The sequence below is a fragment of the Lissotriton helveticus genome, chromosome 12 (assembly GCF_964261635.1).
Source record: "Lissotriton helveticus chromosome 12, aLisHel1.1, whole genome shotgun sequence".
Lineage (NCBI taxonomy): Eukaryota > Metazoa > Chordata > Amphibia > Caudata > Salamandridae > Lissotriton > Lissotriton helveticus.
In genome coordinates, this window is record NC_136073.1 from 450,964,934 (window position 1) to 450,988,461 (window position 23,528).

Here is a 23,528-nt window from a genome sequence, read left to right on the forward strand (position 1 = left end):
GGCTTGGTAGTTTGGTCTGCCCTGTTCCCATGATGCATTGGGCCAGGAAGAGACTAATTTGCATGTAGCCAGGTTCTGAACTGGGTTGGTTCAGTGAGCTAAAAAACGGTGATGGATCAAGCCCTGATCTCTTGACTGGGTAGGAGTGTTCTGCTTAAATCAGATGCTCTGTCCATCACCACCCCCTTTATGAATCGCTTTGGCCACTATAGGAGTGGAAGGGTATGCTCAGACATGAGTCCCTAGCTCACTGCACCATCAGGATTCAAGCAAGCCGGGCCGAAGACGGCTGTAATGCCAGAAACCGGTCCCCGGAAGCTTGTTTCCTTTTCAGTAAAGAATTGGCTTGGTAGTTTGGTCTGCCCTGTTCCCACGATGCATTGGGCCAGGAACAGACTAATTTGCATGTAGCCAGGTTCTGAACTGGGTTGGTTCAGTGAGCTAAAAAACGGTGATGGATCAAGCCCTGATCTCTTGACTGGGTAGGAGTGTTCTGCTTAATTCAGATGCTCTGTCCATCACCACCCCCTTTATGAATCGCTTTGGCCACTATAGGAGTGGAAGGGTATGCTCAGACATGAGTCCCTAGCTCACTGCACCATCAGGATTCAAGCAAGCCGGGCCGAAGACGGCTGTAATGCCAGAAACCGGTCCCCGGAAGCTTGTTTCCTTTCCAGTAAAGAATTGGCTTGGTAGTTTGGTCTGCCCTGTTCCCATGATGCATTGGGCCAGGAACAGACTAATTTGCATGTAGCCAGGTTCTGAACTGGGTTGGTTCAGTGAGCGAAAAAACGGTGATGGATCAAGCCCTGATCTCTTGACTGGGTAGAAGTGTTCTGCCTAATTCAGATGCTCTGTCCATCACCACCCCCTTTTTTAATCGCTTTGGCCACTATAGGAGTGGAAGGGTATGCTCAGACATGAGTCCCTAGCTCACTGCACCATCAGGATTCAAGCAAGCCGGGCCGAAGACGGCTGTAATGCCAGAAAACCGGTCCCCGGAAGCTTGTTTCCTTTCCAGTAAAGAATTGGCTTGGTAGTTTGGTCTGCCCTGTTCCCATGATGCATTGGGCCAGGAACAGACTAATTTGCATGTAGCCAGGTTCTGAACTGGGTTGGTTCAGTGAGCTAAAAAACGGTGATGGATCAAGCCCTGATCTCTTGACTGGGTAGGAGTGTTCTGCTTAATTCAGATGCTCTGTCCATCACCACCCCCTTTATGAATCGCTTTGGCCACTATAGGAGTGGAAGGGTATGCTCAGACATGAGTCCCTAGCTCACTGCACCATCAGGATTCAAGCAAGCCGGGCCGAAGACGGCTGTAATGCCAGAAACCGGTCCCCGGAAGCTTGTTTCCTTTCCAGTAAAGAATTGGCTTGGTAGTTTGGTCTGCCCTGTTCCCATGATGCATTGGGCCAGGAACAGACTAATTTGCATATAGCCAGGTTCTGAACTGGGTTGGTTCAGTGAGCTAAAAAACGGTGATGGATCAAGCCCTGATCTCTTGACTCGGTAGGAGTGTTCTGCTTAATTCAGATGCTCTGTCCATCACCACCCCCTTTATGAATCGGAGTCAAAACTGCAGCAGGGTCCTCACTGACCCTAGAACTGAACTGTTGGAGCCACACAGGCTCTGACATAACCCATGCCCCAAACGTTGTAGCCACTCGGGCTCTGAAACTAAGCAGGTCACACTGGGGACAGAGCACAGGTCCTCCATATTACATCTGTGCCAAAACGCGGGAGCGGCCCGCTGCCATCTGGGGCCGCTCCGGACACAGCGCAGTGCCCTCTGGCACCTCTTCAGGGAAAAATGCCCGTGGAGCCTTGTGGGTTCGGATTCACCAAAGTGTCCCCTGTCATTGGAGCCCCGCTCGGGGGACTCAGGGATCAATGGCCCCAACTCCGGAGAAACCTTGTGGGGGCCTCTCTGGGTCTCAGAAACCAAATGCCCCCCAGGTCTGCCACACGGAGCCCCACTCACCGGAGTTCTGCAGCAGCATTCCTCCGGTCTTGGACACTTGTTGCGCGGGGCTCTCCTGCTACACCGGAGCCCCGCCTACACCTTCCGCCGCTCTCCTTCTAGGCTCTCCTCCGGCCATGGCAATCCTGCAAAGCGTCTTCTCCTCGGGGAGACTCCGGCCGCAGCTCATCTTCCGTCTTCCTAGGGCCGACCTCCCTCTTCCAGCCGGGCTTGCCTTTCTTCACAGGAGCGCGGGGTGGTCTCCCGTCCGCTTCCTGTTGTCTCGCTTGTCCCGCCCCCGGCCTGCCTGACTTCCGGGCGGGCGGCAGCGACGATTCCTTTCGCAAGCACGGGGGAAAGATGCCGGGTGGGCACCGGCCAAAGCGAGTGGAGCGTCCCTAGGCGCTAGGGGACAACAAATGCACTCCCAGGCGCTTAGAACAATAAGAGCGCTTCCAAGCGCTGGGGACAAAAATAAAGCGCTTCTAGGCGCTTGTGGGCAATAAAGCGCTCCCATGCGCTATATGTACAAATCAAGCGCTCCCAAGCGCTATAAAGGCATATGCAGCGCTCCCAGCGCTAGGACAGGAAAAACATCGCTCCCAAGCGCTAGAAGGACAGATAAGGTTCCAGCAAGGTTCTTCAGGGGATGCAGCAAAGTCCTGGAAGCAGGAGTTGGAGAAACCAGCCCATCAGCAAAGAATAGTCCTCCAATCCCCCCAGACAAAGCAGGGGGGTCCCAGCACAGGGTCCATCGGGTATCCAGGAGCTGGGCAGGGCCCAGGGATTCCCCTGGGCCCAAGCAGCAGCACGCCCCTGGCAGGATTCAAGTTAGAAACAAGAACATTTTGTAAGGGGACACAGCCCCTTTTTATACTATAAAATCCTTTGTCTAGCAGGGTGCAGGCAGTGTGAGAATCAGCTAGAACTGGTTATAGGGAATTCCTTTCACTGGTCAGGCTAGGGACATTAGACGCACCCCAGGGGGTGGAGCCAGCATTGTGTGGGGAAAACCCAGCCTCACTCAGGACCCTCAAACCAGACAGTCAATCCACAAGCAGGCCCAGGCTCACTCCTCCCCTCACATCAGAATGCTAAACACTCCATTCACCACCGGGGCAGACCCTCCCAGACTCTTGGAGCCAGGCTCACCAGCCAGCCTCAGCCAATCACACGCCAGACACAAATTACACAAATATGCCAACTTCTAAAAGTAGCACTTCTACACTAGACACAATCATGCCGCATACATCATTACGCAGCATTCAATCTCACGAGTTCGCACATACCAAACTCGACCCTGCACTCCCCACACATCAGGAACTACCATGGGCATACATATTCCCCATTCATTCCTATGGGAGGGCAGGTCACTCACCACACATACACAGAGAGCTCACGCACTTTACACTGTACCACAGTGAAAAAGTGCGCAGATGCCTAAAATCACCAACACCAGGTCACAGAAACAGGCTAGGAAAAAGCAAAAAGTTTTGGGGTGAACCTGCCAAAAAAGGGCCAGGTCCAACAGAAATTATGTGTACATTAATGAGCCAAGTAGACAGCTCATTGCAGTGGAATCATTGATACTTTTGTGTACTGCTGTGCTAGCTCAGTGGGTTTATTTTGAGTAAGCTATCCGATCTGTAATGCAACCTTGGCTTCTTTCTTTCTATCCTGTCTTATTTTTTTCTTTCTTGTTCTTTCTTTCCCTCTTCCTTTCTTTACTTCTTTCTTTCCTGCTTTCCTTATTTTATCTTCCTTGCCTACTTTTCTTCCTTTTTCTTTCTTGCTTCCTTTGTTCCTTTCCCTTCTTTTTTCTTCCCTGTTCCTTTCCTTCTTTCTTACTTTGTTTCTTTCTTGCCTTTTGGGCTTCTGTCTTTCTTTCTTTCTTGCCTTTTTTCTTTGTTGCCCGCTTTCTTCCCTTCTTTCCTTCTAGTTGCCTTACTTCCTTCTTTCTTGCATTCTTCTTTCATTCTCCTTTCTTTTTCTCTTTGCTTCTTTCCTTTTTGTTGGCTTTGTTTCTTTCATTCCTTTTTCCCCAAAGGCAAAAGGCTAGCAGCCAATGCTGATTGGCTTTTAAGGACTGTGTTAGCCAAGACCCCTTGAATATACTAAAATTATGTGTATAACATAGTTACTTACAGGAGTTTACATCCAGGCTTCATCCATTAGTCTGTGGTCATGTTATCCACATTTTTCTTCCACCCACAGCAGCATGCGGTAAGGGGCAATGCGTCTACCCACTTTAGGCTTTGGATGACTTGAGTACGAGTTACAGCATGCTGCCCTTTCTATAGTGATGTGTGCTTTTTTGAGATCCCAAAAAACATTTTTGCTTTTAGCCAATATGTTTTTTTAGATTGACGAGGGCCTGGAAGCTTCCTGAACAATAAGGTTTTGGGAAAACCAGGACAAAACAAACCAGAATTTCCAAAAGGCTGGCTATCAGCGCCAGACCTGTTGGCTTTGCAAATGCTTGATTTCCTTGGGTCTGAATCTTTTGAATTTTTAATGGAGGCCTAATTACTAGATTTGGCTGCTGAGACATTCATTTTGGTTGCCATCCACTTGTGATACAGTTGACAAGGTGGGCTTTTGTTATATCCCTTGTTTTAGTTCTCTTTATTTTAAATGCCCTTATGTTATTCTGCACACTTAGTGTATTATTTCAAGATGTATAACCCTTAAATTCTTCCTTCAGCTTCTCCTTTATGTCATTGTTGCTTAGCAATATTGGAATGTTTAGGCTCTAGCTGCTCAGTTGAGACTGGAGCTTGACAGAGTGACACTCTGGCAGTTTGAGAGCTGTACTTGTTCTTATGAATAAATCATCATTAATCTACAAAGCTGATCTTGTCTTCATTGGATGCAACATAAATCTGGCGACGAGGTGGTCAAGTCAGCCCTCTTTGGACCCACATCAAAATAAAATTTTCAACTTTACCAAGATTCATCCACAACTGCCAGACTACAGTGACATCTCTTCAACCACTACTTCATTGAGTCTTCAACCTCTGCTTCATTGGACACAATATAAAGACTCAACCAAGATGAATGAAATTCAACAACTTAAAAGAAATTTCGAGACTCAAACAAGATAAGTTTTTACTATTTTCCATAACGAACCTCCTTGCTTTCGTATACTTTCATATATTTCTTATAACCTTACTTCCAATATCAGACTCATAAACATACTTAAATTTGAACAATTTACAAATCTCTTGAATTATCCGCTCTTCCCTCCTTTTCGACCCTCACTTCGTGCTCACAAAACTTTTATTTCAACTTTAACGACACGTCCTCAATACAGCCACTACTCAATACACCCGATTTTATCAAATCTACGTACTAATTTGAACCAAACTTTCATTGCCTGCACGCTTCAACCTAAGACCACGAAGCGACATTTAAAAACCCATCACCAACGCCTACCGGCCCTTTTCAGAATCCCCTGACGTCTCTTCACCAGCGCTGCAAGAATCTTCTGCACGTAACCATCTTCTCCGCAGTCTTCATTCCTCAACCACGTCATTGCGGCTGGACGCTCTTCACGTTACAACGTCACCCTTCACGTAACGTCGCCGCCATCTTGACTGTTACCTAGCAACCATAATCAACTTTCCTTGTTCGACGTACAATTTTTACACGCAGATTGTTCTCTTCACGATTAAAACCTACCGCTACCGCTACTATTAGGCATACCATACGCTGATCTGCAACTACGGATTTTCAACATTAAATACAATTATTTTGCCTACACGCTGATAGGCACAGCAACTCCTTCCAGCATACACTGATGTGCACAGTTGTTACATTGGAATCCTTCACACACTGGTGAACATAACAACTCCTTAGCACATTCGCTGATGTGCACAGCTACTTCCTTGAACAATTCTTCATTGCCTTCACGCTGACAGGCACAGCCAAGTTAAATTTCAATTTCAATTTATTCTTCTTTAAACTAATTACTATTCAAGTTTATTTCTTTTACTTTAGTTTATCTGCATATATTTGTCATGACAATGCAAACTGCCATTCTTCCTCCTCCTTTCCTTCCAGAACCAGGTTGCCCTAAAATAAAATGGACCCAGTGGTATAAATCCTTCAACAGTTATGTCATAGCCATTGACGGCATCAAATTTCCTCCAGTGCGAAAAAATGCTATGCTATATAATGCTTTAGGCGCAGAAGGTCAGAGAATTTTTGACCACCAACCCAAAATTTTTCGCCCACCCTCTGATGACTGGAATGAATACACAGAAGCAGTTCTAAGGTTAGAAAAACATTTTATTGATGAACCTAGCATAATTGTTGAAAGACACACATTTTACACTCGGAAACAAAGGGAACATGAGAATATTGATACCTTTTTAGCAGAATTAAGAGTTTTAGCAGTTTCTTGTGAATTTGAAGGTCCCATTGACCAATATTTGAGAGATCAACTAGTTGTCAATTGTCATTTTAATGAAGTTCAAAAGAGAATCCTCTGTTGTAGAAATCCTTCACTTACTGAAACTTTGGAAATTGCAAGAGGTATTGAAAGATCAGTTTCAGCTTCTAAAGAACTTAGCGATAATAAACCTTCTATTTCAGAAACAGTTAATAAAATTTCTCAACAAACTTCACAACCTTCGTCACAACGAGAAAAAGATAAAGTTTCTAACAAAACTGAATGGAAAAGACCTGATAAATCTCTTCAATGTTATAGATGTGGTTCAAAATCTCATCTTGCTAATTCCCCAACTTGCCCTGCTTTAAAAAAACAATGCACTAATTGTAAAAAAATTGGTCACTTTAATTCTGTTTGCAAATTTAAAGCTAAAACTATGTGTGTTATGACAGAGAATCCCACTGAAGTAAATTTAATAACTAGGGAGAAATCTGTAAACAAAATATTACTATCTGTGGATATAATTAGTTCACAACAAGATTCAGATAGTGGTGATCCTGTTTGTGATGTTATAATAGGAAAAGTTTCTCTTAAAGTTACAGTTGATTCTGGTTCTCCAGTTACTATTATTCCAGATGTATTTTTCTATAAGGAATGGGTTGGGATTGAATTATTACCACCTGATATACATACTGTGGCGTTCAATGAGATTGAAATTGAAATGATGGGATATTTTCTTGATAATATCACATTTGAAGACAGAACCATTGACACTAAAATTTATGTCTCTAAAAAAGGATATAAAATCCTAGGTTGGAAGGACCAATGAAAATTTAAAATGATTTTGAGACCAGGTACTAATAATCCTATTTCATTGGATCGTTTTGAAAATGTCAGTTCTGTTACCCTTGATCACTTTTCTTTAGACACCATCATTAGTAAACATCAAGATGTCTTTTCTGATAAATTGGGGTCAGTCAAAGGTTACGAACACAAGATAATACTAAAACCTGATGCAATTCCTGTAATTCATAAGGTCAGACATGTTCCTCTAAGTATAAGAGGTAGACTTCAATTCAATTCAATTTCAAAGCTTTTATTCGATTTGCAAACAAATCATACAAGCAAAACATGAAATCAGTCCATTGCAATAAAAGAAAAAGTTGTTACAAAGTTTCTACAGGGGAATCCAAAATAATTCATATGGGAATAGGACACATACTAACAAGCGTTTAAACATTGGATCTCAATTAAAAGACATGAAGATGACAAAAAGGTATAAAAGTTAAAATCGTACAGACAGGAATAAATATATTGGCACAAAATGCTTATCCTGGCAGCTGTACGTTAAATAACAAGCCCCTGCCTAGATCATGGGACAAGAAAATTTTGATTTAAAATTTTAATACAGACAGGAAAGTATAGAAAATATAGCAGCACTAAACATTTCCTGGCAGCTGTATAATAAAAGTATGAAAAATCAAAAGGAAGAAAACATGTACAGACAGGATGGAAATAAGTTGAACACTGCTAAACAAGTGCACACCCTGGCAGCTGTACATTTTGAGGAAGTACAGACAGGAATATAGAAATCATAGCAATACAATACTTTTCCTGGCAGCTGTACATTTCAAAATATAAGTGGCAACAAAAAAACATATGTCCACGTTCTCTAAAGCTGATAGTAGCACAAGGGCTTTCTTAAAAGACCGTATATTATATTTAATAAATATAGGTTTTAAATACCTTGATCTTAAAAAGTGATAAAATTTACAAAAAAGTAAGAAATGGCAGCAACTCTGGCGTGAAACGTTGTCACAAGGGCAGGGGGTTTCAGATTTCTGTTTCTGTACTGGGAACGCAACTAGATGGTGTACAATACCCAACCTGACGCGGGTTAAAACGTATTGATGAGATGGGCGGCAGACATATAAGAGATAGGCTTGTAACCCCGATGGTAAGTTAAGTTCTCTATAGATCTTCACAGTAGTTAGCTTACCATATACCTTATCTCGCCCTTTCTTTTTGTACATCAGAAAAGTTTGTTTAATCTCTTTTTTGGGTATTTCTACCGCGAGTTCGGGGTTGGTAAGAACATCAATATCAAACAAAGTCTTATACCAAAAACGAATATATTTCAGCCAAAGAATACGTAAAGAAAAGTCCAGGCCTATACAGTCAAGAATAATTTCTTGAGTGAATCGAGTTTCTGGCTTAGCCCAAATAGAACGCCACAATAAGAGTGGACGAACGGCTGCTAAGTCCGAGATAAACTCGACCCCAACCTCGTCATGAATTAATTGGATGGAAGCGGAGTGGGGAACACATAGCACTTTTCTTAGGAACTTGTTCTCCTCTTTTTGGAGAGAGGTGCCGTCTATGTGACCCCACACCCCAGCCCCGTACAATGCCGAGGGAACACAGCGAATGTTATAGATGTTAATCATATCACGGATGCTTCTCGAACCGAGCTTAGAAGAAAATCGAAAAACGCTGCTAGTACAGCGAGTCATTTTCAACCTGGCATTATCAAGCTCTGATTTCCAGGACCCATCGTTAGCATAGGTGATTCCTAAATAACAAAATGTTTTAACTTGTAACATTTTATCGCTGTCTAGATAGAAATTCGACTTTAGTTTATTGGCTGACTCACCACACAGCATAACATAGGTCTTGGATTTGTTTACACAGAGTCTCCTGTTTTGTATAAACAACATAAAACCATCAATGAGACGCTGTAAGCCTATCTGAGTGCGTGATAAAAGTACCGCGTCATCCGCGTAAAGTAAGATTGAGACAGAATTGCCTCCAATCTGCGGGGCGTCTGCTGGTATGGTAGCCAAGGTGCGGTCAACACAGTTAATAAAAAGAGAAAATAAAAGAGGAGCTAGTACGCATCCTTGGCGGATGCCCCTAGATACCTTAAAGAATGGTGTACATTCACCATGGGTGCCATATCGGACTTTACAGGAAAGTTTCTGGTAAAGCCTAGCCAGAAAATGTACTATTTCTTTCGGCGCTCCTAACTCCAATAAAACCTGCCAAAGAATGCCGTGATCAACTAAATCAAATGCGCTGCTCAGATCTGCAAAACATAAAAATAAATTGCCATCTTTGGCCACTGTATATTTATTAATTAAAAGATCCAAATTCACGCATTGCTCCAGGGTGCCCATCCCCTTCCTGAAACCGAATTGCACTTTAGTTAAAATATTCATATCTTCTGCCCAAGTTTCTAGTCTTTTAAGCAGAATTCTACTTAAAACCTTTACTGAGGCATCCAATAAAGAAATTGGCCGATAGTTGGAGGCCTCGGATTTACTGCCTTTTTTATATAAGGGGATGATAACCGATTGACCCCAAGAGGGAGGAAAATTGCCTTCCGCTGCACAGTTAAAGGACCTGACCAAAATGGGGGCCCACAGATTAGGTTCTGTTTTTAATAAATCTATGGGCACCCCATCGGGTCCCGGGGCTTTCCCCCCCTTGCTATTAGCAAGGCCTTCTAGTCCCTCTTGCAGCGTAATCTCTAACGGTATAGGTAACCACATTGGCGAATCAGCAAGCGGTAGGGTTAATGATACCCTTTCTGGATTAAAAATATTAGTGAAGTGAGAGACCCAGTCCTCACAGGCAACATAAGAAGTAATTTCTGGGACACCTTCTGTGTTTAAAAATGGACTGTTGACTATTTCCCAGTAGAGTTTACTGTTTTTTGTCTCAACTGCTTCATTCAGTTTATCCCAGGCTTCTCTCTGTAGTACCTTTTTCCTGTTAGAGATAGCCAGTTTGTAATTAACCCTTGCTTCTTTGATGCTAATGCCATCGCGAGGTTTGAGCCCTAAAACACGTTTTAGTTCCCGTAGGGCTACGGTACAGGGCTTGTCAAACCATCCCAGTTTAATCATTTTATTAGCTGAGGGTTTCTTGGTGAAGATACCCTCGATGATGGTATTGATATTAATAAATTGGGATATCAGAAGATCGTGGTTAAAAACATCTTTAAGGCAATAACTAATCTCTATTTTACAACTGATTATTACCTCCCTTTGTTTAGCCGTAGAATTGACCCCCGTCCATTTGATTCTCGGACCATTGGGTCGTTGGGACACTATATCGGTGGTGCAGGTTTCCCCAGTTCTTTGTGTGACACCCCTTGAAGGAAGGGTGACACAAATACTGTTGTGATCGCTAAGACTTTCCTCTCTCACGTACAAGCTTAAATAGTCCCCATTGCTTGAGAACAAAATGTGATCGATGAAAGTCCCAGCTTCCCTCCCTGTAAAGGTGGGACATGTGGCATTCTGCTTATTTTTGTTACAGTTTAATAGGGATAAATCTAATTTAGATAGCAATTTGTTTAAGGTGGAGCCGTAATGGCAATGTGGGAAGTGGGGAAATTCCTCACTCCTTCCCGCACCCCTGTTAGAATTATCCGGCTCCACACCAAAGCCGCATGAGTTGCCCTTAGATAGCTGACATGGCTGCAGATTAAAATCCCCAGCCCATAGAATGTCTAACTGCTTGTTTGAGATGCCTATAGCCTTAGCAATTTCCTTTTCCAGGGGGTACAGGATATTCCCTCTGGAGGCATCAAAAATATTATTATAAAAGTTGACGAGAACCAGGTCCTTAGAGGTAGACTTAAAACCCATCTTGATCAATTATGCAGTGAAGGTGTAATTGAACAAATTGATTCATCATTATCGATTTCCCCGATTGTCGTAGCCCTTAAAAAGAATTGTGATGAAATAAGGCTCTGCATTGACCTCAGGTCCTTAAATAAGAACATTCAGATTGATTGTTTTCCTTTGCCTCGTATTCAAGACATGCTTGCTCAACTTAAGGGTACAAAAGTATTCTCTACGATAGATTTGAGAGCGGCATACCATCAAATTGAGCTGAATGATGAGTCTAAGGATCTCACCGCTTTTAACACCCCATTTGGTCCATTTAGATTCTTAAGACTACCATTTGGCCTAGCATCAGCGGCGTCAGTCTTTCAGAAATTGATGTCACAACTTTTTGGCAATGTAAAGGATGTATTGGCCTACCAAGACGACATATTAATTTCCACCAATACTGTGCAATAACATCTGATCAAGTTAGATCAAGTTTTAAGTATTTTGAACGAACATGGCATGACTGTAAAAAAACAGAAGTGCAAGTTTTTACTCAATGAAGTGGAGTATTTAGGTCATGTCATTTCTCATAAAGGCATTAGTCCTAAACAAGACTTGCTTAAAGCTATTCAAGAGTGTGCTCAACCATCCAATAAGGACCAATTGAGTGAATTTTATTCAAGATTTGTACAAAACTTTGCTTTGGTCAGTGAACCTTTAAGATTACTAACTAGGAACAGAGTCAAATATGTGTGGGGTAATGATCAAAAGTCAGCTTTTGAGAAATTAAAAGATTTGACCATTTCTGCTCCTGCACTTAAACCTTTCAATGAAGTTTTATCATCTTACATTACTGTTGATGCTAGTAACAATGGTCTGGGTGCCATACTTAGTCAGTTGGACAATGGTAATGAAAATATAATTGCGTTTGCCTCCAGACAGCATTCGTCTTCAGAAAAAAACTATAGCACCATAGAGAAGGAGGCTCTTGCGTGTGTATGGGGTGCCAAACACTTTTCTACTTATGTATGGGGCAAAGAATTTGTACTTATCTCTGATCACAAACCTCTCATATTCATCTGGAATGATAAAGGCTTAAGAAATGCAAGTCCTAGATTAATCCGCCTGCTTTCTAAGTTATATGATTTCAATTTTTCAATGAGACATATTCCTGGAGGAAAAAACTTTAAAGCAGATTTTTTATCAAGATGTCCTGTGAATGCCTCAGTGGATGAACCCATCCTTGATGATAAAGAGGTGGTAGTAAGTTTGGTTGATGGCCTTAAGTTAACTGAAGGGGTCATTTCTAATTCTGACTGGTTACGAGCCTCTGATGTGATAATTCTCAGATTCTTTTGAAAAAATTGATATCTAATGGTTGGCCGAGAGACAGTCAAATTGACAAGAATATGATTCCTTTCTCTAAAATCAAGGACGAATTGAGCCTTGAAAAAACCTAATTATGAGAGGGTCTTTACTTGTTCCCCCTATGTCTATTAGAGACAAAGTCATTGCTTTGGCTTACAAGGGACACGGAGGAATTACCAGTACAAAGAAAAAACTAAGATTACATTACTGGTGGCCAGGTATGGATGTTTCTGTTGAAACATTGTTGAACAACTGTGTTGAATGCTCTCATGCAGAAAAATCCTTACGCACAGTCAATTCGCCTTTGTCTCCAGTAAAATTTCCTGAAAACCCCTGGGTGAAACTTGGTATAGATTTTTTGGGACCAATCGGCGGTTTAAACCAAGGTTTTAGGTTTATCCTAACCGTTGTGGATTATCACTCTAAATAGGTGTCTTTCAAATTCATGAAGGATCCCAATACTGAAAATGTGATCAACTTTTTGACCAAGTTATTTAGATTAGAAGGAATCCCTGGCTTTATTGTTTCAGACAATGGTGTACAATTTGTTTCACACAACATGAGAGATTTTTTAAACAATCATGGAATAAAACATTTAACCACTGCATTATACAGTCCACAAGGCAATGGTTTAGTGGAAAGGGTGAACCGCATTTTAAAAGATTCTATTCAACTTGCTATCTCTTCTGGACAAAACGTAAAAGATGTTGTGAGTGATAGGGTGTGGTCATATAATAACACTCCTCACTCTACCACGGGCATCACTCCGTTTGCCATGTTACGCGGGAGGGAATCCTTTAATGAATTGTCTCCTGAATGGGTGGTCAGTAAAACTAGGTCAGGAGAAAGTTCTTTTGATTTGGATGTTGTTAAGGATAGGGTCGAGAATTCTCAAATCAGGTCCAAGATCAGATATGATGACAGTAAACATGTCAAGAATGAATGCTTTTCTGTTGGAGATAAAGTCAGAATAAGGAGACCAGGTAAAGTTAGAGGGTCAAGATTTTATCCTGAGACTACCATTGTAAAAGTTGGCAAGCATTCTGTCATGGTTTCAGGTGGGAGATGGTGGAGTAACAGACGTATTGCTAGAATTACTGGTAGTAGGTCTAATCCTCCTTCTGATCCTGGTCTGCCATTACACTCTGTTGAGGATTCTTATAATACAGTTTCAAGTGTTCCTTTCTGTATTTCTGGTACTACACTTCCTGTAAGTGATGATTTAACTGTTTCTGATGATATTTTGGATGGTCCTGAGCTTGTCACAAATGACTCTTCTAGTAGGGTCAGTTCCAGGCTGAGAACTACTCCAAAATATCTTGATGATTATGTGACTTAACCTTTTTGTTTTTACAGGTGAGGAGGTGTGTTATATCCCTTGTTTTAGTTCTCTTTATTTTAAATGCCCTCATGTTATTCTGCACACTTAGTGTATACAAGATGTATAACCCTTAAATTCTTCCTTCAGCTTCTCCCTTATGTCATTGTTGCTTAGCAATATTGGAATGTTTAGGCTCTAGCTGCTCAGTTGAGACTGGAGCTTGACAGAGTGACACTCTGGCAGTTTGAGAGCTGTACTTGTTCTTATTAATAAATCATCATTAATCTACAAAGCTGATCTTGTCTTAATTGGATGCAACAGCTTTCTGGGTAGGGGGTCTTCTTGGGGTGTTTCAGGGTTGTACAAGTCTCTGCATTGCTCAATCACCTCCTGCAGGCTATTCGATGTGAGTAATAGTACTGCAGAAGGTCGGAATAGTATTACATCAATTACATGAAATGATTAGTAAAGTTGTGAATTGCTGTCTCTTGGATGGTTTGTCTGTGTATCCTGTTTAACGATATTGATGTCTAAAATCTCAGAATTACTGGTGTTTCTAAATTCACTTAATGGGAGCTGATATTTTGTTTGCTGGCCCTCTTTCTTCTTACCATCTTCTACGTGGGCTCCTACACCCAACAATCTTACCTCCCTAGTCATGACATTTGTTTCTTTTGTGCAATCCACCCTCAACCTTCCTTATAGTTGTCCAGTTGCATAACAAAATCGTTGATGGTTTCTTCGCTGAAATGTGCTGCTTCTTTGCCTCCGAAAAGGCAGAGCGGGTTGAAGGTTTTTGGAAATAGACAGCAGCTGTGTAGTATTTCAGAAGACGTCAGGTCAACAAGATGGCGACATGCCGCAGAGTCAGGCCATGGGGAGCTTATACTCCTCAAAGAAAGGAACACACTGCGGAGGGAGCGCAAGGTTTTCATCTTGGGAATTGTTATTTTTCATATACCTTTGATATTTACCATATTGAAATATGAGTTTCTGAATATATTTCATTCCATTTTTTTACATTCCAAGATTATGTACTCACTTTCATTGATACCCCGACATTTAGATCCAAGCTCCCATTTTCTTTTAGGCAGTATTGCGCACTACCGAGGTATAGCACCAACCTACAACTTTTACTTGCTTTTCGAAAATTTGACCATGCATCCATTTTTGTCATTCTTCCTCTAAAAGCCTTAAGCAGAATCTAAATTCAGATTGAAGGGGTGCATTCATTTACCTTATTTTTATACTCTCTTTCAGCGGAGGATCTCAAGATCATATAAAAGAGTATGCGGACATTGAAACCTTCCGCCAGGCGACAAATGCCTCATCGGTAATGCTGGCTCGCGCTGCCATGTGGAACCCTTCAATCTTCAGAAAGGAGGGGCCTCTGCCCTTGGAGGGAGTCATGCAGGAGTACATCAAATATGTATGTCTTGAATAATATCCATTCACACTTGAAATCTTTGATGACTAAAGATAGACGAGACAAAAGAGAGGCCCTGGAAACTCAGTAGAAAAAGCTGGTGCCAATACACAAAAGAAAGGGCTGTAACAAAAGATTGTGCAACGTACAGGCATGGAGGGCACAGGTTAAACTGCTTGATACGGATATGGCGGAATATACTTTTTTTTTAAATGTAATCTTTTTATTAAATGAACAAAACCTGGCAGCATGACAGTCAACAAGTACTCTCCGTACATTTGTATCGTTACAATGTTCGTTTTTAAACATCTGTTTGCATACAATGCAAAATGGGTATGACAAGGCAAGGTCTAGTACATTTCAGTGTAGTACAGTACATAATCTCCCCAGTACAGTACATAATCTCCCCAGTACAGTACATAGTCTCCCCTGTTTCTCCTGCACACAGCTAGCTAGCCAACAGTTAAAGTCCTCTGTATTGTATCCAGCTACCCCATATTTTGTCCCATTTCTTTGGGCACCCCCTCCCCTGGAACACCACCTTTTCCGCATTGCAGCACCAGTCAAGATCTTTCTGCCATTTCATCACACTCAGCAGTTGGCTCGCCCCCCACTCCCATGCTATGCTACGTTTAGCAACTATGCTCGCTGTCTTTAGCCATATTTTAGAATATTTTGGTAATTTTACCTCACCCGTCACACCAGGAATATGCCATTCGTCCTCACATGGAACTGCTAGCTCAGTTACTTGTGACATAACATATGTGGCTTCCTTCCAAAACTGTTGCACCCTAGGGCAGGACCATAGTATGTGAAAGAAGGTGCCCGCTTCCCCACATTCCCGTGTACACTGGTCAGTACCACTGCGCCCTATCCGGTGCAGTAGCACCTTGGAGGTGTATGATCTATGCAGTATACGCAACTGTATCAACCGGAATCACGCCCTTATCGCCACCTCACTTGTACTCTGTATCGCCTCCGTCCAGTCATCATCGTCCTACTTCTCTAAGTCCCTCACCCAGGCCTCCCTAAGAGCCATCAAGGGGTCTGGGAAGTTGTTCATTATCTTTTTATATACCAGTGAAACAGCCTTCTCAAGCATGGGATCCATGAGCAGCCTGTCTTCAAGTGGAGCATATTCTGCTATTTGTTCCCGGTCTACTACATGCTTCCTTAGCGCATGTTGTAGCTGCAAGTAACGGGCTAAAGACGGCTGTAATGCCCGAAACCGGTCCTCGGAAGCTTGTTTCCGGTCCAGGGAAGGCATGGCTTGGCAGTTCGGGCTGGACTGTTCCCATGAGGCACAGGGTCAGACTGATTTGCATATAGCCATGTCTGAACTGGGGTGGCAGAGTGGGCTAAAGAACGGTGATGGGTTAAACCCAGATCTTTTGACTGGGTGTGAGTGTTTGATTGGTTCAGATGCTCCGTCCATCACCACCCCCTTTTGTACCGGGTTACTTTTGATGCCACTGCCTTAAAGAATTCTATGGGTATTGCGTTAGGACCAGCCGCTTTACCGGATTGCAGGTCCCCCATAACCCATGTTATGTCCTCACTTGTGAGTTCTTTGTCCAACTCTTCCCTGTCATCATCTGAGAGTCGTGGGATTAGGAGGTCTCTGAGTAGCTCTGCGCAATCTTCCCCCGTTTTGGTGGATGTTGATTTATACAGGGCCTCGTAATGATCCGCAGATGCTGAGGCTATTTCTTCGCCTGTCGTTTTAGTCTCCATTTGTGGAGATTTTATCTCTAACACTAAGCTCCTCTCTTTTTCACCCTTTTCTAGCCAAGCTAACAACTTGTTGGCCTTGTCCCCCACCTCGTATAGTCACCTTTGGGTCGCTTTGACATGCTTCTTGGCTGCCTCTTCTACTATGTCTTAAAGCTCTTTGTGCCTGAGTTGAATCTGCTGCCTGACCTGCCCTGCTGTCTCGCTACATCCCATGGCCTTCCCTACCAATTGTAGGATCGCCCTTTCTAATGTGTCCTGTTGGATACGTTGCTCACTCTTTCTCCCTCCCACAAGGGCCTGCACATACCCTCTCATCACCGCTTTGTAGGCCTCCCACAGTGTGCATGATGATTCCACTGTTCCTACATTATCTCTGAAGTATGTTTCTGTCTGCACTCCTATTTCGTGTCTAATCTGCTTATCCTTAAAGATCCAGGGGTCCAATCTCGGGGGCATGGTATAATTTCTTGTAATTCCTTTCAATTGGGTTTCTAAAGGCGAATGATCGGAAATTCCCCTAGCCCTGTGTACTGTCCCGGTAAACCAATGTGCATGCACTGCTTGCGTCATCAGATAGTCTAAGCGTGAGTACCTCCTCTGTGGGGCAGAGTGAAACGTGTATTGTCTGTCCTCTGAATTGTTTATTTTCCATAAGTCTACTAACCCCATCACACTCACAAAATCTTTTAGGGGATCCTGTCCCTTCTCTCACCCTGTTGCCAATATCCTGTCCAACCCTAGATCCATTGTTGCGTTCATGTCCCATCCCATTATTAGGGTTCCATCCGGTAGATCTAGTAACAGGGCCCCCAACTCACTCAACGTGTCTGAGTGCAGTCTTGGTGGTACATAGACCGAGCAGACCGCGTAGTAAAGCCTGCATGCGCTGCCAACTTGTATCCAAACCTATCAAGTGCCTTGCAGGTTGTACCTTTGAAATGGGATTCTTGGATTAGGACTATGTCCGGATTCTGACGCAGAGGTATTGTAGCACCAATGTAGGTTTGATCTTGTGTCCCAACCCATTGACATTCCAGGTCAGGATCCATAGCCTTGACCCTGCCCTGGGGGCTGCCCGGCGCTCATCCGTGCACATGTCCGAAATGAGTATATAATTGATCACTGGGGCTGCATCCCAGAAACCATATGTGTTTGAGGAGTCTATCTTGCTCCTTTTTTCCTGTTGGTATGCCTGGTTGTCTTCCCACGCCCAGCCAGGTTATCAACTTGTAAAACTTTAAAACTGTGCCATCTCTGTGGTGGCCACTCCAACATTGCAAACCCTGTAAATAACCACCCCTCCTTGCCACCCTGCACTGTGGGTTCAAAACCACCCACCCCCCAACTTGCAGAGTGCTGTCGCTCCATATGAACAATCCCAACTGGGGTCGGCTCCACGCTGGAGAGTCCGCCGGTCCCCTCCCAACCCCCTACCAGTATGTGTGTCTTAGGTGCTATAACATTTTATGTATAGGTAGATGCAACAAAATTATATCACTGCTGGCCGTATATAGAAGCATAGATCTTATCTGTATACTGGGTCTTCGTCCGATGAGCCAGCATGTTATCGCACTTCACTTGCGCCAAGCCAGGTCAAACCAAAAGTGGTCTCATATGTCCCCAACCCCTGGACTCTCTTGCTGCGGCGGTACTCCAATATCAACAGAACTGTCTCCTTTCCTCACTCAGCGCCCCGATTCTGGCCCACCGTCGGATCTACTGCATCGTCCCACGGTGTATTTTGCTGTCGGTGCTGTGACTTTGTAATTGTCCTCCAGTTGTCTAACCAATCTTGGGCTTCATCAGGAGTTTCAATTCACCATACCTTGCCCTCTGCCATCATTCTAAGAGTTGCCGGGAAAAGCATAGAGTACTTAATGTCCTGCGCACTGAGGTTCTTTTTGATTTCCGGAAAAGTTTGTGTTCTCTGCTGCACTTTCTTTGTAAAGTCTGGATAGAAGGTAATGAGGGCATTATAATATTTCAGCAGTGGGATGCTCCTGGCTGCCTGAAGGATCACGTCCCTGTCTCCAATGGTGAATAGTCTCGCAATTGTAGGTTGCGGCGGGGCTCCCGGCCTCTGCCGTACTCCAGGTATCCTGTGGGCTCGCTCCACCGAAAAGAATTTTGATAGGCCCTTGGGCTGGAGTGAGTTAGTTATAAGGTCATTAACAAACAGGTCTACTGCCCGTCCCTCAGCCCTCTCCGACATCCCTATTACATAGGTATTGTTACGGCAGGAGCGCCCCTCCTGATCTTCCAACTTGGCCTCTAAATCCCTTGTCGTCTACGTTAGTTCTTGGACTTGTTTCTAAATAGTCTTTGTGCCTACAACCAACTCCGCTGTTGTTCCCTCTACTTCGGTTACTCGTTCCCTCATGTTGTGGAGGTCTGCTCTGAGCAGGGACACTTCCGTAGTTATTACGTCAATATTACCTGCTAGGTCTGCTTTGATCTCCTGTATTGCAGTCATGACCTCTTGCAATGTAGGTTCCGGGTTTAACGCTTGGGAGGTCATCGCTTGCGACCCGTAGGCGTCAGCCCCCTCTGAGTTGGCCATCTGGTCGTTGCTGAGCACTGCGTATTTATCCATTTTAGTCTGTTGGGGGCCTTGTAAACCTCTGCCCCCTGTCATGGTTGTGGTGTTGTTTGTACGTGAGACCACCGTACCAGGACGAGAGACAGACCACTTCTGACCATCACCGACCATGTGCACGGACACCCCTCACTGGGGGCAACCACAGGACCTCAGTTAATATATGTGCCACCCTGCCTGCGGCCTTCTCCACGGTCCGTCTCTTCCACAAGTGCGCAGGTCCCCCTTGTGGTCTCTGGGTGCTGTCTCTATGGGACCGATTCTGGGTCTTGTGTCATCAAAGGCTCAACAGTCTCCTAGATCGATTATCCAGCCTGCGTTTAGTAAATTAGGCCTCGCCAAAATGGCCGCGCTGGGGCCGTCCCTCCCTGTTTAGCGCGATGTCGCACTCGCTGATGCATGTTTTTGTGTCCCCCGCAAACGTGGTAGTTTTGGTCATCGCTCTCTCACCGCCACACACGGTCTGGCGTTGCCTCACTTATTATGGGTCTGCCCTCCTTCCTTGCCGCCTTGATTCTCCCAGGGCACCGGGCTAATTTCAGTTCTTGATTCCCTTCACTTAGTTTTCGGCCACACCACCTATTGCCTCAACGTCTTGATTCCCCTGCTGCTTCAGCTGGCGGCAACCCTGGCATCCGTCCTCAGAGCACTCCCACTGGCGGGGCTAGATGCCAGCTCTGCACTTCCCGGTCGTCATGGTGCACTCCGGCTCCGTCACTCGAGCCCGCAGATGCCGCTCGTCGGCAGGCCCCTCACTGCCCTGCCTCCAGCTCAGGATAGATCTGGTGTTCCGGGGTCTCTTCAGCACAAGTCGGTCAGCGAGTCGTGTGGACCTCCATCTCACCCTGATTACGGATATGTAAACGGTTTTATAGGGGGTAATCGGGATGGATCGGCGGAGCCGCTGTCAAGCGGCCATTACACTCTGTGGCAAGCCACGCCCCGGCAGAATATGCTTTGCACCACACTAGACAATGATATTACAGTGGGGGAGCAAACCTGATAAATAGCTTGCATGCAAATTGAGGTCGAAGGAAAGAGTCTCAAAAATCAAGCACCAAACTAGGGACGACTATGGGGTAGCAGAAGCATTTAGGCACTACTGTGATAGTCTGTGCAAAGTTGAATTGAGATCCCGGAGAAGGTTTAGTTTAGTTTAGTTTAGTTTAAAGGAGCTTGTAAAGCGCCTGGTGACGCCTCCCGGCGTGTCCCCGTGCTGTGGAGAGAGTGAGAATGTGAAAAAAGAGAACCTATCACAGATTAAAAAGGCAAGTTTTCAATTTCTTCCTAAAAGCGGTCTCATTCATCTCTAGCCTGGTGTCCATGGGCAGCAGGTTCCAGTGCTTCGCTGCCACTGTACGGAAGGATCTGCCTCCCATTCTGGCCTTTTTGGGACAGGCAAGTCTAAGCAGACCTGTACCTTTGGATCTAAGGGTTCTGTTGGGTTCATATGGCAAAGCCAGATCCGACATATAGGCAGGTGCCTTGTTATGGAGGATCTTGTGACACCATAGCAGAGCTTTGAAAATGATCCTCTTCTTGATAGGCAGCCAATGGAGAGCTGCCAGAGAGGGTCGTGACGGTGCTCTGCGGGGCAGTCTTAATACTAGGCGTGCTGCCGAATTTTGTAGGACCTGTAATTTCTTTATATTTTTCTCTGAAGTGCCTAAAAGTAAAACATTCCCGTAATCAATCCGGGAAGTTATTAGTGCCTGCGTCATAGTCCGTCTGGAGTTGAGAGGCAGCAAGTCAAGGGTACGGTTGAGGTTCATGCTTATTTGGCAGACACAAAAGTGCAAAAGCCCTCAGACTCGCAAGCAGCTGCCTTGGAGTTGCCTAATAAACATGAATAAATGATTTTCAGCATAGCTAGACTCAAGCTGAATAAATCTCTGGGCTCAGACAGAAATTTGCAGTGCTTTTTTTTTTTTACAAGACATTTTGCTGCTTCAGCGTTGCCTTTTCAAATCCTTCATCGAATCTGGTTCCCAAGATAACTCAATGAATGATTCCATTATAAACGTTATTATACCCAAGCTGGTCAACGATCGCTCCATGTGTGCATCCTGCAAGCCTAGTTGTAGCTGTTGACTGGCATCCTGACTGATACGTTGGTACCACTTATGCATGGGCTGATTGTCCCATATCAGTCTAGGTTTACACCAAGGAGGAAATGCCAGGATAATACTAAAAGACTCCTGCACATAATAGCTGACACCACAATAATCGAGAATAACGTTCTACTGTGAAACACTCAAGGTTGTCAGTTTTGGGCCTAAGTCCCAAAGTTGTGTTTTTAGCAAGTAATAAAACCCGACTTTGAAGTTGTTATGGACCTATGAGGAATTGTTAACAATCCGGACTCTTCAACGAGGCACAAAGCAGGGTTGTCACTTCTCCCCTCTGCTATTTGTGTTGCACATGGAATCAGTTACGGAGAGGATATAAAAGAAGAGGGACATTCTGCGAGTCAGGATGGGAGGGTGATCGGAGGGACCTACCCATCATTCATGTGCATAGATTAAATCCTAGCCTTACATTTCCAATTTCATTTTCTCTGATCCGCTCAATTCTGTCTTTGTTTAGAAAGTTTCAGCGCTATCTTGGGATTTCGCATCAGCCTACAGAATTCCCTAATCCTGAATATATCTGTCCCACAGGATCAGAAGCCGCATCTTCAAGCTTTCTTCCCCAGCAGTGGGACATAGTTAACATTACCCGCCTTGCATCCACCTTGGAGTAAATAGTAGACGGCAGCTGCCCCAATCTGCTAATGATGATACAGGACGATACGCAGACAAATTATATGGGGTGGTGGGGTGGATCCTTCCAGGCTGGGCAGACACATCACAATGAAATCCACAATTTTATTTGAGATCTAATTCCATTTTGAAATGCTCCTCTCGCAAGTACCAAACACTCAAAAAATACAGGGGGCATTGGAGAACTTTATCTGGGCTAGGAGGAGGCCTAAATTGACCAGGTGCACCACACACCACTATTAGGAGAAAGGAGGACCGGGTCTTTGAGATGTAGTAAACCTCTACCAGGGACCCAAATGCGATTCATGTTAGAGTGGAAGGGTGGCAGTGTAAGAAAGGCTTCATGGACCAAATAATCTCAGACACACGCAAATGGAAAGAGCCAAGACCAGCGAAGAAACTCAGAGCATGGGGACTTTACTCCTTCCTGATAAGGAGTGCAACTCTGGCAATCTAGGACAAGGTTTTGAAATTAGGAAATAGGTACTACATAGTTACATCAAGCCACATGCTAGTCGCTCTTTGACACAATTTAAAAAAAAAAAAATTACGAAAGAGGAAGACAGTCGACTCTTTCTAGATGTATATGTAACAGGCTTCTTAGGCCAGAACTCTTCAGACTAAAGGGCAGGGCCCCTTGTAGGTGGGCCTGAATTGATCCAGGGGGTAGGGTCGGTGGGAGGTCAGGCACTGGCCAAGAGGATCATCATGCTGAAAACAGTGTTTGTTTTTAGTGGGGGAAAAACAGACACAGTGAGAAGTGGTGGCTGCTCCCTTGCGCTGCTTGCTAGATAGAGGCATCAGCCAATCCAAGCACTGCTCGCTTGCTGCCTACAATGATTAACAGCATAGGAGCAGTGTGAGGATTGGCTGGAGCAGGCAATCACAGCGCTCCATCACAGACCTACAGGGCTGTGCTTCTGAGATACCTTTCAGCTGTTGAAGCAGAAGCCAAAATTGTGCCTGTCAGGATGGCCACAGTGAAAACACCAGCCAATCTGACATACGCAGATCAGTTACAGCCCAAACTGCTGCTGTTACGCCGGGGAGAGAGAGCTCCTTCATGTCCCCCCAGTAAGTTGAGATTGGAAAGTATGAGAGGAGACGTGCTTAGTGCTTCCATCACCTGTGCATGTTGAGTGCCTGTGTATGTACTGTGGCCGGATGTTATCTCTTTGGTAGTGGAGTGAATATATATATATATATATATATATATACACATTTATTCATTCATGGGGTCTGCACCCCACGCTCCTATGCACGCACCTCCCCTGGCAGTGAACCACTCTGTAACAGGTATCTTTTGCCAGGCGTATCCTAGCAAGGAGTACTGTCAAAGGGTG

The 23,528-nt window shown here is 44.3% G+C and overlaps 1 protein-coding gene across 3 annotated transcripts in view; it reads left to right on the plus strand.

Moving 5' to 3' along the window:
• The window catches only part of DUS2 (dihydrouridine synthase 2), a 507,948-nt gene that overhangs the window by 386,739 nt on the left and 97,681 nt on the right, over positions 1 to 23,528 (plus strand). For all 3 annotated transcript variants that reach the window (XM_078669057.1, XM_078669059.1, XM_078669058.1), the window contains one exon: positions 14,928 to 15,096. In XM_078669057.1, coding sequence (XP_078525183.1) covers positions 14,928 to 15,096 — 169 coding nt within the window. The remainder of the gene's footprint in view (positions 1 to 14,927; positions 15,097 to 23,528) is intronic.